Source organism: Nipponia nippon, unplaced genomic scaffold (assembly GCF_047370975.1).
Source record: "Nipponia nippon isolate SJK-2023a ecotype South Korea unplaced genomic scaffold, ASM4737097v1 scaffold_6, whole genome shotgun sequence".
Taxonomy (NCBI): Eukaryota; Metazoa; Chordata; class Aves; order Pelecaniformes; family Threskiornithidae; genus Nipponia; species Nipponia nippon.
The window spans coordinates 59,928,454-59,943,192 of NW_028262380.1; the positions used below are offsets into that span (position 1 = coordinate 59,928,454).

Here is a 14,739-nt window from a genome sequence, read left to right on the forward strand (position 1 = left end):
AGTGTTGATCTGCTGGAGGGTAGGAAAGCTCTACAGAGGGACCTGGACAGGCTGGATCATTGAGCTGAGGCCAACTGTATGAGGTTCAACAAGGCTCAGTGCCGGGTCCTGCACTTGCGTCACAACAACCCCATGCAACGCTACAGGCTTGGGGAAGAGTGGCTGGAGAGCTGCCTGGCAGAAAAGGACCTGGGGGTGCTGGTTGACAGCCGCCTGAACATGAGCCAGCAGTGTGCCCAGGTGGCCAAGAGGGCCAATGGCGTCCTGGCTTGTATCAGGAATAGTGTGGCCAGCAGGACCAGGGAGGTGATCGTCCCCCTGTACTCGGCACTGGTGAGGCGGCACCTCGAGTGCTGTGTTCAGTTTTGGGCCCCTCACTACAAGAAGGACATTGAGGTGCTGGAGCGCGTCCAGAGAAGGGCAACGAAGCTGGTGAAGGGTCTAGAGCACAAGTCTTCTGAGGAGCGGCTGAGGGAGCTGGGGTTGTTTGGTCTGGAGAAGAGGAGGCTGAGGGGAGACCTTATCGCTCTCTACAACTACCTGAAAGGAGGTTTCTAGCGAGGCGGGGGTTGGTCTCTTCTCCCAGGTAACAAGTGATAGGATGAGACGAAATGGCCTCAAGTTGTGCCAGGGGAGGTTGAGGTTGGATATTAGGAAAAATTTCTTCACTGAAAGGGTAGTCAGGCACTGGACCAGGCTGCCCAGGGAAGTGGTTGAGTCCTCATCCCTGGAGGTATTTAAAAGATGGGTAGATGTGGTGCTTAGGGATATGGTTTAGTGGTGGACTTGGCAGTGCTAGGTTAATGGTTGGACTCGATGATCTTAAGGGTCTTTTCCAACCTTAACGATTCTATGATTCATGATCATACCTGGCAGACCAGGCACTTGGCAGTCTGCTTGTTCTAGCATGTCACCTCTCTTTGTTCCTGCTGTGGTGAAGCAGATATTGACAAATAATCTCAGCTTCCTCTTATATTGCTGATCATTTGTGTGTGTCTTCTCTTTCCCTACCCTGAGCCTGGCTCTGTGACTTATGCCCCACTGTCTCTAAGGAAAGCATGCTTTTCCACCCTCTCCTTTACGGGGTGGGGAACTCTACCTATCAGGCTGTTGCTGTGTGGGGAGAAAAAAATACAGAAGCCCTTTTCCTGTGCCTTTGGTATGTTTTATTGGGAAACCCTCCTACAAGTAGCAGAGGCTGCTGAATGGCTCTCAGTCATACAGTAGCTATGGAAATAAACATTGCAACTTCCTTTCTTGTTTTCTCTTAGAGACACTTCTCCACAGATGATAATTACAGAGTTCAGTTCTTTACAGCAATAAGCATGTGATTGTGCTTGTATCTTTTTGTGTTTCATTCATCAGAGTCCGATGCGTATCTCTTGCCTCCTGTTTAGCAACCTTGCGCAGATACTCAGTTAATAGGAGAATCAATGCTTTGCTCCCTACTGTCACTTAATTTAGGGCCATGCCACTTGTCCACAACAAAATGTGAGCTGTGGTTAACATTGTTCTGGAGAAGTAGGGTGCTATATAGGGATTTGGCAGTGATTTGGCATCTCTTCCCGGCTCCACTGCTGAGGGCCTTGGAGTTCTTAGTCAATTTGTCCTCTCTTCTGTACTTGTTTCCTTTCGGCCCTCTTTGCCTACTGGGAACCTTACCATATTTCCCAAGATCTGCTCCTGGTGCATAGCTGTATGTACAGTCTTACATGAGCTGCATTTACTTAGGTGCTACCACTTTACAACTATTACCTAATAATTGCGGGCTTTTAACCTTATGATATAGGACCTTGGAGAGGGAATGTTCTCCCTGACCAAGAAGACATTGTGTATTGCTGAGGCAGGAGGAAGGGAAGGGCTGGGGAGAAGTCTGAGGAATAACATTTCATTGAGTAAAGTTGTATCCCTTTCTCCCACTCCATTCCTTCTTCATTTGTAAAAAATGTGGCTCCTTTGGCAAAGAAACACTTGTTTTAGTGACGAAGTTCTTTCAGATGGTATCCAATGCAGTCAGATTTCCTCTGAACATGGCTATTAATTTAGGTGCTTGAATGGAAGCCAATGCTTTAGAAACCCTGTCTCCTCTATGGGTGCTGAGCACTTCTGACAGTAGTGACAGTAAATACCAGCGCTGGTTGAGCAGTGAGAACCATTATTTCAGAGCATGTTAATTGTTACCTGATAAGTAACACCATAACAAACATACAAAGAACTGTGTTGCCTTTCATTCATTTCTGTCACTTTTCTTAAGAGCTGTTTTTAATTCAGCCATTAACTTCTACCTTCCTCTCTCAGATTTGGTGAGTTCTTTGCTGTAATTTTAGGCCAGCTGATATGAATGGTCCCTGCCATAAACTTTGACTTTTTTTTGTTTTTAACTCCAGGTGTTCCATCTAACAAGGACGTATGAGATTGAGAATTGTCCACAAGCTTATTTAAAGTGACTCCATACACTAATGAATAACAGTAGGTTCCTTGTAAGTCTGATTCTCTACAAGCAAAACTCAACTTGTGGTGATAAAAGTCAAAGCAATCTTTCCAGAGACAGAAATATCCTCTTGACTTCTTGACAGACAGCTGTCTCGGAACATGTGCATTTTTATTTTCAGGGTTTTCACAGCATCTCTTTAGTAGAGGAGGAGAGAGTTGAGTTTTCTATCGCATTTCCTGATTTGTCTGGATTTAACCAAAATCCTTTGCAGTCTTTCCCCGGCTGGTGTCAGGGTTTTGGATGTCCAAGCCTTCCCATCGTCATAGTAGTAACAATACCTTAAGCTCACGTTGTGAAACAGTGAGTCAATGCAGATAAATGCAATGTCTTTCACAATACTTGGTGCAAAGTGAACAGAAGTGAATCATCTCTGATAATCAGAAGCATTCAAATTACCTGAGTTAGTGCAACTCCCTGCCAAGTGCTCCCTTCTCTGATCCTTCCCTGATGAAGCTGCCTTGTTTGCCCCCAGAACAACCCTGAAAGGAGCTCTTTTCAGAACTGATGTTTCACTAGGAAAAATGTTTTTGCTCCCACAGGGAAGTCATCCCATGCCTTCCTTGGGACTGGCGGCAAATGTCCTGATGTTTGCTTTGGTTTCCAGAGTTGAGTAGTAACACCCATTGTGTGAACATTCCCGACTCTCTTATCTCATTGAAGGTGGGAGGGAATGCAGCGAGATCATGCCAGAGAGCTGATGAAGCTCGTGCACCAGTCAACATCTCAGCTGACTGGAAAGTCTGGAAAATGTCTCGCGGGGTGGAGCTGGGGGGACTGAGGAACAGATGATGAAAGGTCTTTGCTCCTTGCCTGGCTTCCTGCAAGTGGCTGTGAGGATTCCCTTTGTGCTCTCTTGAAAAAGCAGACCTGACTGAATGCCACTGTGGAAGGAGATGTTCCAGCTCACCAGAGCCGCCTCCTTTTTCTAGCTGGATGGTTCCTCCCTTGCCAAGCTAAGATGCACTGTGGCAGACTGTCCCCTCTTGCACTGGATAAAAAGGGCACAGTCACAGCCTTAATGGCTCCTTCTCCAAGGTGCCTCTGTTTTATAGTGGGTTCACTTAATGCTTGGCTGATCTGCACAACTTTTACCCACTGGTTTTCTCTAACTCCTGCACCAGACTTGGATTTTTTTTCTTCTCCCACAAAATGTATTAATTCTTTCAGATTTCCCAAGAATGCTTTGGAGACCCTAACTATCCTTTTACTAACAGCATTCTGGGGGAGATTTCCAAGGCCCTGCTTTGCTTCTTCAGCCCCTCTGGCACCCCAAAGTGTGGAGGGAGCTGAGACAGCCAGCTCTAGATAGACGTGGGTGACTGGATGATCCCAGTTGCCTACTCTGGGCAGCAGCACTAACTGCCCTGTGTGCAGGGAGAAGGGTGGAGGGGCTTTGTATCCAGTGTGGAAAATCATCTTTGACCCCAAGGGAAGGAGGTGTGCATTCAGGAGAGCTTGAAATGAGTACCTCATCAAGCCCATCTTAATGAGAATTGTCTCAGCTGAATGCTGGCAAGCGTCTAGCTGTGAGAGAGTAGTGGATACCAAGCAGCCACAGCATGTGACCCCTTCAGTACATGGCTGGTTGTTCAGTAGAAATGGACACTAGCCTTTACCCTGCCCACCAGTAACTTGCAAATGTACCTGTCTCCTCTTTTTACCATTAGAATAACTTTCTGACACTTTCTCCTAGATGTTGTGGGCTTTCCCCTCTTCAAGGACAGCCTATGCCACCCTTCTCCTTTCCCAGGCACCTAGTATCTCCCTGTCTCTTCCTCCTCTGGCCAGAGCTGTTCCCAGCCCTGTTGTCGGACTGCTTCTCCCTGTCCTAGTCCATGTGTCTTTGGACTCTTATGTTAGAGACTGTACCCTCCTCTGCCTCTGGGGCTATGCCCTAGTCTTTATCCCCTACCCTCTCCTGCTCCTACGTGATGGTAAGCCAGGCTGCGGGTTGGGTGGATGGATGCTCCTCAGGTATGAGTGTAGCGTGGCTCCCTCCTTGGCTAATTGGGTGGCTGGGGGAGAGGCGAGGTGTTTGTTTTCTCTCCGTGGGTGCCTCGAGCCATGGAATGGACTGGCATGGATTTCCCCTGTTGTCTCATCATCCACAAGGCACCTGGGCTCTCCCCCATCCTTCCACCATCTGAAACCAACACAGAACTAACTGGCTGGATCTGGGCAGAATGGTTGGGGATTGTATTAAGAGGATACCTGGGTACTTCCCCTGGGAAACCACTGCCTATCCCAATATTTCTATTGAAGTAATGGAATTTCATCAAGTAATTCTTGCCTCAGGACTTGGTGTTGTGTGTCAGGACATCTCCTTTAGAAAGAGACATCTTGCTTCAGTGACTTCAAGTGATAAGAGAATCTTCTGTGTCCTTAAGTACAGATGTTGGGGAAAGTAATGAATACAGCTCTTGAAGTTTGTCCTGTCTGATAGAATTGAATTAGTGTGGGTTTAATTTAGAAATAGTGTCTCTACTGGGTATTGCAGTGGCACTTGCGATACCACAGGAAAATGCTGTAGAATAGTTCTGATGACTGTGCCTGTTCTCCATCAGTTTAAGGACTCGCTGATGAGTCCCTGTACTAGAGCTGGTAAGGAAGGAGGCAGTTTTCTCTCTTGGGAGATGATGATTTTAGAGGTTGTGAACACATTTCTCTCACTACAAGGGGGGCGAAGCAGAGGTGCAGGCAGGCGCCATGCACCTTCCTCCACACAGACACACCTCCTGTCCTTTGTGCCGCTAAGGTGAGCGAGGATCCCAAGGACCGTCAAGTGCAGCATTTGGTACTCAGTAGTTCTCTGCAGCTCTGTGCCATCCCTGCCGCTTTGTGGCTCACAAACAGGGCTTGCTAGCTGAATCCAGTGCCTCTGGGCCACCACCACAAAGGACACCAGTGGGGTGCAACGGAGGCTCATTTTGTCCTCTGCATGCTCAGCGGTGCAGATTCTCGGCTGCTTCTGCACAGTTCAGTTACAACCAAAGCAGCCTGCAGTTTCCCAGCCTCCGGGCACTGATGTCTCCTCTGTGCAGACAGGGAACTGAGTTGGAGAGTTGAAAGGCCAAATCCATAAAGCCACTTCAGCACCTGAGAAGAGATCCCCAGAGATAGGAAAGAATTTTTCAAGTGCCTATGGGTAATCAGGAAAGGACCCACCTAGTTCTTTTGGCATGCTCAGGTTTTATTCACCCTCGTCACAGCACCTGAGTTTCTTTGTGTTTGTTCTCTCTTAACTCCCATGTAGACACTTATGTTTCCATGGAAAGCAGAGCTTTAACACCTGATAACCCTGTTTGGTGGATGGGTTAGCCTTCAACAGGATGCTTGTAACTGAAAGACTCTGCTTTATACCCAGCGATAAGCTTGCAGTCATCCTGATATCAGGAAGTATCTTGTATCATTTGAGTTGTGAATAGCTTACTGTCACATCTGCAGGGCCAAAGCCTGAAGTACTGGCTAAGGTTTCCATCTGAGCTAAACTCAAAGGAAGCCTAGCTGAAAAGACCTGCTGCAGTGAGTGAGCAGATGAGACCTCTGTTTTATGACACTTGGCCTCTTTAGGGTCAGACGTGACTCAAGTCTTCCCAGGGAGCAGAAGTGTGCGTGTGTGTGTTTGGGAGAGAGAGGGAGGTGAAATACAAATCCCTTCAGAGCCAAGAGCTAGCTGCAAAGCTGGCTGAAACTGTGTTTGTCACACCTTCCATGTGGGTGTTAAGGTACAGCTCAGAAGCGTGTGGCTTGCTCGATCAGTGCCTTATGGTCCTTGGGTCGGGAGGTTAATTCAATAGGAGCAGATCCCCAAGGCAGCAGGTTTTTGAAATACTTCTAAAGACTATTTGCTCTGGGAGACCAAACTGTGAGGACTAATTTAGAGGTGATAACTGAACATGCCCCAAGAAAAGGGAGTGTGCTGAAGTTCAAGGGAGTCTAACATGACTCTCTTTTTTACAGCAAGTTGAAAAGTACAAGTATCCACAAGTATCATGTAGCTGCATTTGCTGTATGTGTGCTGTTCCCCTCCACCCCCCATAAAACACTTCTTTTCCCCTCTCAGCCCCTGAAACAAAAGAAAATTGAAGATAAATTGGACAGATGACAGAAATTATGGTAGCTGCAGCAGCCAAATCTTTCCAAGGACTTTTCAGAGTCTTGCAGCACCCAGGCCAAACTGAGTAAGAATGTTCCTGGTTGTTATAAGTTTCAAAAGAGATTTGGTAGTGTTTTCAGATACGGATCCCAAAATTTAAACCCTAAGTCCTTATTTAAACCCAAGCATTCCTAGGCTCTGTATGTGCTCCCTCAAGTACTTGCTTAGTACTGATACGAGGTGAAAAGAACGGAACTTCTATTAAAAGTTTTTCTTGTTCTTCACTGAAGGCAATTTTATTTAGAAGTGCATCTATAGAACAAAAGCCAGAAAAATGAAGCTTTTAAAATGAAGCTCTTTAGAGACTCTTCCTTTTTTCTTGTTCTGCAAAATAGTGTTGTAAAATGGGAAAAAAAAATCTTTTATCTATGTAAAAAAGATCTTTGAGATTAAGGAGCATTTTGAGGAAAAAATCCTACAATAAATTAAGGGCATTTGATGACAACTGCTTTAAAAGCTTTATTTTAAGGGAATGCTTCTCGCAAATAGGAAGCATTGTCCTTGGACGAGCATGGTACAGTAAGGGTGCCCTCTATGGGTGACCGGGGCTCGAAACAAAGCAGAAAGCATCTTTCCATGGTAATTCAGCCAACTGGGAAACATGGCAATGCAACAGTGGCCGAGATGACAGTGTGGCGACTTCATTGTTTAGCTCTGGAATTAGAGGTTGACAGCACACTCGACTGTCAGTATGTATAGATACAGGTGTGGCCTTAAAGATATAGGTGAAATGCTGTACACTGAGAGGGGAAATAACTCACAGAAAGCACTTGCATCTCACTTGTGATACTTTTTTCAGAAATTCTTATCGAAATCAAAAGAAGAAAAAGACCACTGCCATAGGCATATACTGCATTGACTTTTGTTTCCAGTTTTTCCTGTTTCCACAAGTCACAGCAGCACAGGGAACTAAAACAATATTGAGGAAAATACAAAGTACTTTTAAATGCTAGCATGAGTTGATGCAGTGCAGTGCATGAAGCTGTAGCTTAGTGTTTTTCCTCACCCATGAGATCTCAAACCGTCAGTGTGGTCTACCTAAATAGCATGAATTTCCAGGATGAAATGGTTAGTTATCAACAATGTACCTATTGTCCAACTTTTTCTCTAATTTAAATTCAGTGATCCTTCAACGTCATTGATTCTTTGACTTATTAATACAATGTAGTTTTCTCAAGTAATGGGCATACAAGCTGATTTTTCTTTTTAATTTTTTTCTTGGTTCATCAAGGCAGAAAGTCTAATAAGCATGTACAAAACCAGAAAAATCATAAGAAGACACACTCCCCCCCAAAATAAGTAACTCTAATTCAGATCCAGTGTGTGGCGAGAAAAGCTATAAAATGTGCACAAGGAAAATGGATGTGAACCTGAGCTGGAAAAAGGAATTCAAAATGAAATAAAGGGCAGTTATCAATAGTGTGTGTGATTAAGGGTAGAATCTTATCTTAATTATAGACCCGCAATCCAGAATTACTGCATTGTTTACAGGTAATTAAACCAATGAAGTGATTCAAGATGTGAACTGGTGTCACAGAGATCAAAATCTGGCCAGTCAAGAGAGTGGTTGTTTAGAACATGGTGTTGTCAAAAGGGAGAATCCAAATGCAGTACTGAACTTGTGTGGTTGATGGTATTTGGGCACTTGTAACTTGAATACATCGTTATTGATATTCCTTAGATTTCATAAAACTATTCTTTTCCTAAGAGCTATTTGCTCCTGTATTTCAGCTCCTTACCTCTGTGTATTGCTTAAAAAAAACAGAGGGCACAGAGTCATTTTCCTGGGAGAAGCATACTTTGGGGGGGAGCCCAGCCCTTCTCTGGCTATTGGCCCAGGTGGCTTCTCTCCAAACTTCATTTTTCTCTTCAAAAGCTGGAAAATCTCCTCCCTAAGCAGCCAAAATTTCAATGGCAGTGTGAAAGTTTTAGGAAGCTAATTATGGACAATTGAAAGCAGGGAGTAGGAATGGGAATACTTCGGTGACCTTAATTCCAGCTGTCGCTATTACATGGCTATAATGAAACTCTCATGCCATTACATACCTTTGAAATTGGTTGCACTAGGCATAAGCATGGTACTTTAAATCCTGACATTATCCCATGTATTAGACCTCTTAATTTCTTTTATCCGAAAGACCAGTCTTTTTAGGAACTACTGTACAATGTCAGTTATTTCTCTTTTGCAGCCGATGCCTCCAAGAACACCCAGCTGAGCTCCTTATTTTAGTGCAAAGTCAGATAGGGCTTACTCACCTCCCAGCTTTAGCAGTCCAGTAGTTTAAACTCTGTCAGGAGTTTTTGATACCATTTGCAGATGTATGGGATCACACTGCTATTGCCTGCCGGGACACAAGCTGTCTTTGTGTATGTGTGGTTTCTGATGGGAAAGTTTCTGATCTTCTGGTTTGCTGGAGGCCCATGGATCATTACACTCGCTCTCCTTCAGGTCCATTTTCTTCGCCTCGGGCAAGTACTGTGGCTGTAGGGCTGTCTCTGCTGCGAGTAATTGGTCTCTCTAAGGGGAGTGTGATGTCCACATCCTGGTTTGGGACAGTGCCAGCTTCAGTTTTTGCTGTCTTTCTCCTCCTGCCCTCTCTCCCTCTAATCTCTGGGAGGGTTCCCAACTAACCGCTCAGTTGAAACTTGGGCAGGAGATATGTCAGGTTCTCAAGGGAGCTGCTACTGGATTTGCGTTATCATCAGCTCTTGGGGTCTCAGCAGGTTGAGCTGTAAATTGGATGCAAACTGGCAAGCAAGTTGGCTGCTAGGTACAGAATTAACACAACCGATTAGTAGTAATTCATATTGTATGATTGCCACGAAACTGGAGAGAGTTACTGAACCAGGTGGTATGTTCTAGTTAATATTTATGTCAAAAAGCTTTAAAAATCACTAATAATAGGCTTTGCATCCTAAAGAGCTAATGAGGCAAGAGGAAGAATGTAGTATGAGGATAGCTGCTGAAGGACTAAACTGGCAACAGGCAGAAGAGCAATAGTATTGAGCAACAAGAGGATTTGTGCTCCCAAACCTACTGAATGCTTTTGAACATCCCACGCAAGTAATTCTGTGGGTTCAGCAAATATTCCAGAGGAAAGTTCTGTCAAACTAGATTTAAGATAACCTTTTTAATAAATGCTGTTGCCCTGCGTACAGTGGCAGAGCAGTGTGTGGTGGGAGAAAGCAAGGGCTGACACAGCCAGCCTTGCTGGGTCACTTCCAGACCCAGCTACGCGTCTGGGCAAGCCCAGCTCCTGTCAGCCCCGTCCTGGACTGGAGCGATGGGATCCCTGTCACATGTGACCTACTTCCAGAGCTTCGGGGTTTTTTGGGTCCGAGGGAGGCAGGGCATATTGGGTGACTCTGAAATCATGAAGATTTTAGTAGGTTGCTCACAGGCCGCAGAGGGTTGGTCACAGTGTGACACAAGAAAAAGAGGTAGGATAGGAAAACAAGACTTGTTCATCAAGGGGTAAAGCAACTTCTGGCTGCAAGGAAGAAGGAAGAATTTCCTTTGTGGCTGGGTTTGTACAGGTGGTAACGTTTTGCCCTCTTATTGCATCTTTGCCACTGTTTCTTACTGTATTGGCATAGATGGACACTGTGAAGTTCAGTTTGTCTTAAAAAATTATGCTGCATGGAGAGAAGTTTTGTAAAAAGGATAGAGGATATGAAATTAAACTGAGGAAATACCAGATGGCATTAAGCTAAACTAGCCAGCAAACATTAACTTAGAGAAAATCTGGTTCGGACAAATGCTAAAATAAAGGCTGTCAGGAAAATGTTGCTCACTTGGAAGGAGCAGGACTTGGCACTTGGTTGAGAATGCCTATAGACCTTCCCTGCAGCAGCAACTGACCATTGAGCAACTGCTAGACAAGGGCCAGGAAAACAAGTGAGATGCACTTAATCAGTGGTGAATTTAAGGGATCTGGTCATGACAGCGTCACTTTTGAGTGGCTATAATAAAACCAAAATGCTTAAAATGAGTATAAATGCTTCTCCCAGACAGGACCGGGTCCCACCTAGTTGCCAGATCAAGTTCTAGTTGCTTCTGCTTCCAGGATTGTGACTCAAGCTGAAAAAAAAGCTGTAAGCAGGCTGGAGAGAAACGTTTACTGTTTGATATGGATGTCAAAGGCTTTACCAGAAGATGAACAGTAAAAACATGAGACAGAACGTTCATTTTTGAAAGTCATTATCTGAAGGCATCTTGCTACATCTTTTCCTCTTACATAAACTCTGTATGAATATGAAGATTACAGTTAATAATTCGGGTTACCAAAATCATCGTTGAAGGAAAGAGGAGATTTGTGACAGATTCATGTCTGTCAAACAAATACATCAGCGGGTGAGAGATAGAGGCCACAGTGCAGAGGTTTGGCTAGCATGTCTTTCCTGATAAAACATAGCAGATTACAAAACTAAAAAATACCAGGTCAAGTCTGAAGGTGTTAAAGGTCCTGCAAGGATCCCTGGAAACAAAACCACTCTCCAGTTGTTTTTTTTTCTGTTGGTGATGATGTACTAAGGCAGCTCTTAAGGAGGGGAAAGTTAGTGACAGTATATAACAGGAAGAGAAAAGTGGCTACTTTCTCATTCAGATACGAAATTGTGAAAGAGAATGGAAGTAACACAAATCCGATAATTTTGATATCATTTTAAATCATAGGCTTACTCTTCTCTCCATAAAAATAACTAACATCCCTTTTGGACTGAATTTTCTGAAAACAACGTCTGTTGCTGATCGTTCAGTTGCATTTGGACTCCTTAGATTCTTTTTGTTAAAAGCACTGTGTGTAATTGTGTTTGTCAGATGCCACTGGAAATCTTTGTCTTTGCTGCAGCACGTGGTGTTCCTGATCAGGCTGTACAGAACATCTAGGAAGTGGTCCGGGGTGAGGAGAAAAGGAGAAAGCTGAACATGTTGGGAGTACAAAAAACACCATCACATGAGCTGCTCAGGCTGTAGCAAAGATACACAAGCGAATGTGTGACAGAAGTAAGGATTCCTGTATCTGCTACAGAAATGCAGGTGGAAAGTGTAGCAAAAAACACTTGCAATCTCTGAGATGAGACAATACGGATAGCTTGAAAACGCAATTGCCAGGAGGAGATGAAGGGTTCAGGAATGTCATATTGACTTAACTCTCCCTTGCAAGGGATTGTGAGTTCTTGCCCTCTTCAGTCCCAAACTTAGTCAGCCTGCTTCCACTTTACTCTTTAGCAATGTGGGAGCTTGAGGTGTACCTCAGCCCACCTCTTCTGTTTGCAGAGGACTCTGCAAAGAAGTCCCTGTCCCAAAGATCTCAAAAGTTCTCGGAGGCAGTGCAGCCAAAACTAGCACATGCCATTGCGTGCCACAAAGCCGGCAGTGCTGCTTAACTACGTGCTTCTGCTTACACAATCATCAGTGAAGCAGTTAACACTGTGACAGAAATGATAAGGAAATGTTATCATTAAAAAAAAAAACCACCTAAAACAAACCAAAAATAAAAAAACCAACTTTTTATCTGAGGGCAAATACTTCCAATAAGCAAGGGGTGTGGTGGTGGAACAGGCTGCAGAGTTATAGGAAACAAAACACTTTATTCTTGATTTCTAACTGTATGTCTCATAAAATGCAGTGGTAGCAGCTGGCAACCTGCGAAGTGACAGGATAAAGCGCATTCTGCATATATACAGTAGCTTGTTGCGGTTGTATTTTTTCCACAGAATTTTGTCTGTTCCAAAAGCCTAAGTAATTCCAGATAACTGCCAGTAACAGCAAGACAAAAGATTCAGCTCAATGCATGACCATTACGAACTTTTCTTTATTTTTCCTTACTACTGTATGCTTAAAATCACCTTAAAATAATAAAACGTGTAGTTTTCATCTTGAAATTATTCTGCTTCAATATCCCTGTGTAATGACATGAGGCTTCATCTTATGACAGCCGCAGCTGGAAAGAGGGGATTTGTGTTCTTTGGGAGGAGTCACCCCCAGACCTCGTGCTTACATGCTTGTTTCTGTATCTGAAAGATTCAACATGCTAGAAGTTTGAGAACCATTAGTTTTTTCTTTCCGCTAGAAGACAGAAGATCTGGAGACTTGGCTAAATCAGAGCCTGTATGGGCTAAAAACTACTACTGCTAAAAAAGACAACTTGCATGATTTTGTAAAGCATTTCTACGTAGTTTTTCCTGTAATGCATTTGATGATTACAGGACACGTTCGATTTACTGGGTCTTGCTGATAGGAGGAACTGCATAACTCACTAGTGACTTTGCTGTTTCTCAATACTTCAGTGATCCTGAGCCATTCCTGGCAGAATTTCATGCCATGTTATATCACACCGGGCTGTCTCAGACTGATCACGCAATCTTGAGACAACATTCAGCCTAAAGCAGGATGTGGTTAAGCAGGCACCAGCAAAGATGTCATTTGGGGATTGATTCCTTATGAGTCCTAGATTTCCAATTTCTGACGAGAATTGCTTGACAGTTCCCCTAGCATGTGGCAAATCATGAGGCCGTTTGGGGGTTATAATTTGAGATCACCGGTAGTTTTGCTATAAATTTCTACAGGACCCCAGATAAGTGCTGTATTGGAAAGGACCCCTACAAGAGAGGCTCGTTGCAGTGCAGAGCACAGCATGCTGTATCCTTTTTGGAGGCCATCTTTAGGAGGCTGTGCTTTGGGAGACTGCAGCACTATGTTTCAAGGATGTTTGTAAATATCCTTCGTTACGCCTGGGAGTGGACAGGACAGCACTGTAGTGGCACACTGATGTAGTCATAGGATATTTTGAAAAACAAGTTAATTTTTTTATGATGTGCCTTAGGCCAAATGGGAAACGGTTAGGAAAAGTCTGTGGCAAATGTTATCTAGAGGCTGGGCTGGATTACGTTTCTTGGCTCAGTAAGCTGTCAGTTTGTAACTGAATGCTGTTTTCTTCCAGCAATATGTCCGTTTCCCTCCTTTTTTGTTGTTATCTTATATTTTTCTTTTTTCAACAGATCGACAAGACATTTTACAATTCCATTTTAAGGAAAAAATACATCCGTTCACGATTAATCAGAGTGAGGTATGTGAGATTATAATAAATGCATGCAGCTGAGATAAAATTAAATGTACACCAAGCCCAGCTAGAGAGCCATTTGATCTGATTCAGTAAAGTGTATATTATGTAAGACTGGAGCATAATCCCCAATTGAGCATAATCTTACTCTGAACCATGCCCTCCTTTGGATCTTGATGCAGAAGATAAGCTTCAGTCAGTCCAAATTCTATACAAGTTTGTGTTCAGATCTTGAGCAAGCTTTAGCTAATAAAGCAGCTATAACTTGAGCTGTCTAAAAATAAAAAGCATTTTCAAAACCATTTCCGTCAGTATAATGCAGGTGTCATTTTACTTCTAGTAATGCTACTGTGCTAGGCCTGTCAAGTAAAACCCAAGCATGGCTGTGCTGGTTCAGAAGGTCCCGCTTGTCACTGTTGCATCTCTAAGAACAGGCATAAGTAGGTGCCTAGGGAACAGCAGCAACACAACAGACATGTATGATAACTGCTTCTTGGTATGCTCCCTACCTCCAGCTATTTACTACTTGGGATTTCCTGAAGTGGTTGTGGTTTGTTCAGCAGCCCCTGGTGGAGTTATTTTCCAAGGACTTGTCCAGTCTCCCCTGGACTCTTGAAATTTGTGCACCTCAGTCCTTTAGTAAGGAGTTATTTGTGAAGAGCCAACCTCTTTGTATCATTCAACGGCCTCTAGTTCTTGTGCTGGAAGAGGTGATGAAAAGTTGATCTCTATCCCTCCTCTCCGTGCAATTAGTGGTATCGGACACTCCCATCATATCCCTTTTCCCTCCTGTACACCATGAGCTCTACTCTTTTTTTCAGTCGAAAGTCCCAGCCTGGTCAGCCATTCTTTGCAGGAACTGTTCCTTGTCACCCTGCTCCGTATCTCTTTCAAGTCTGCTTTCCCTGCTTTTTGAGATGAAGGGGTCAGACCTGTGGTTGGGATTATCACTGAGCAATGCTTTTTTTTTTCTCTTTTATTCTCTGTTCATTTGCCAATGATACCTAATGTTTTATTTGATTTTT

General features: G+C 44.0%; 1 protein-coding gene across 1 annotated transcript in view; it reads left to right on the forward strand.

The window, feature by feature from the left end:
* LOC104021305 (transmembrane protease serine 11E) overlaps positions 1–14,739 on the forward strand; it is a 44,319-nt gene that overhangs the window by 10,408 nt on the left and 19,172 nt on the right. The window contains exon 4 of the mRNA XM_087737053.1: positions 13,653–13,720. Coding sequence (XP_087593179.1) covers positions 13,653–13,720 — 68 coding nt within the window. The remainder of the gene's footprint in view (positions 1–13,652; positions 13,721–14,739) is intronic.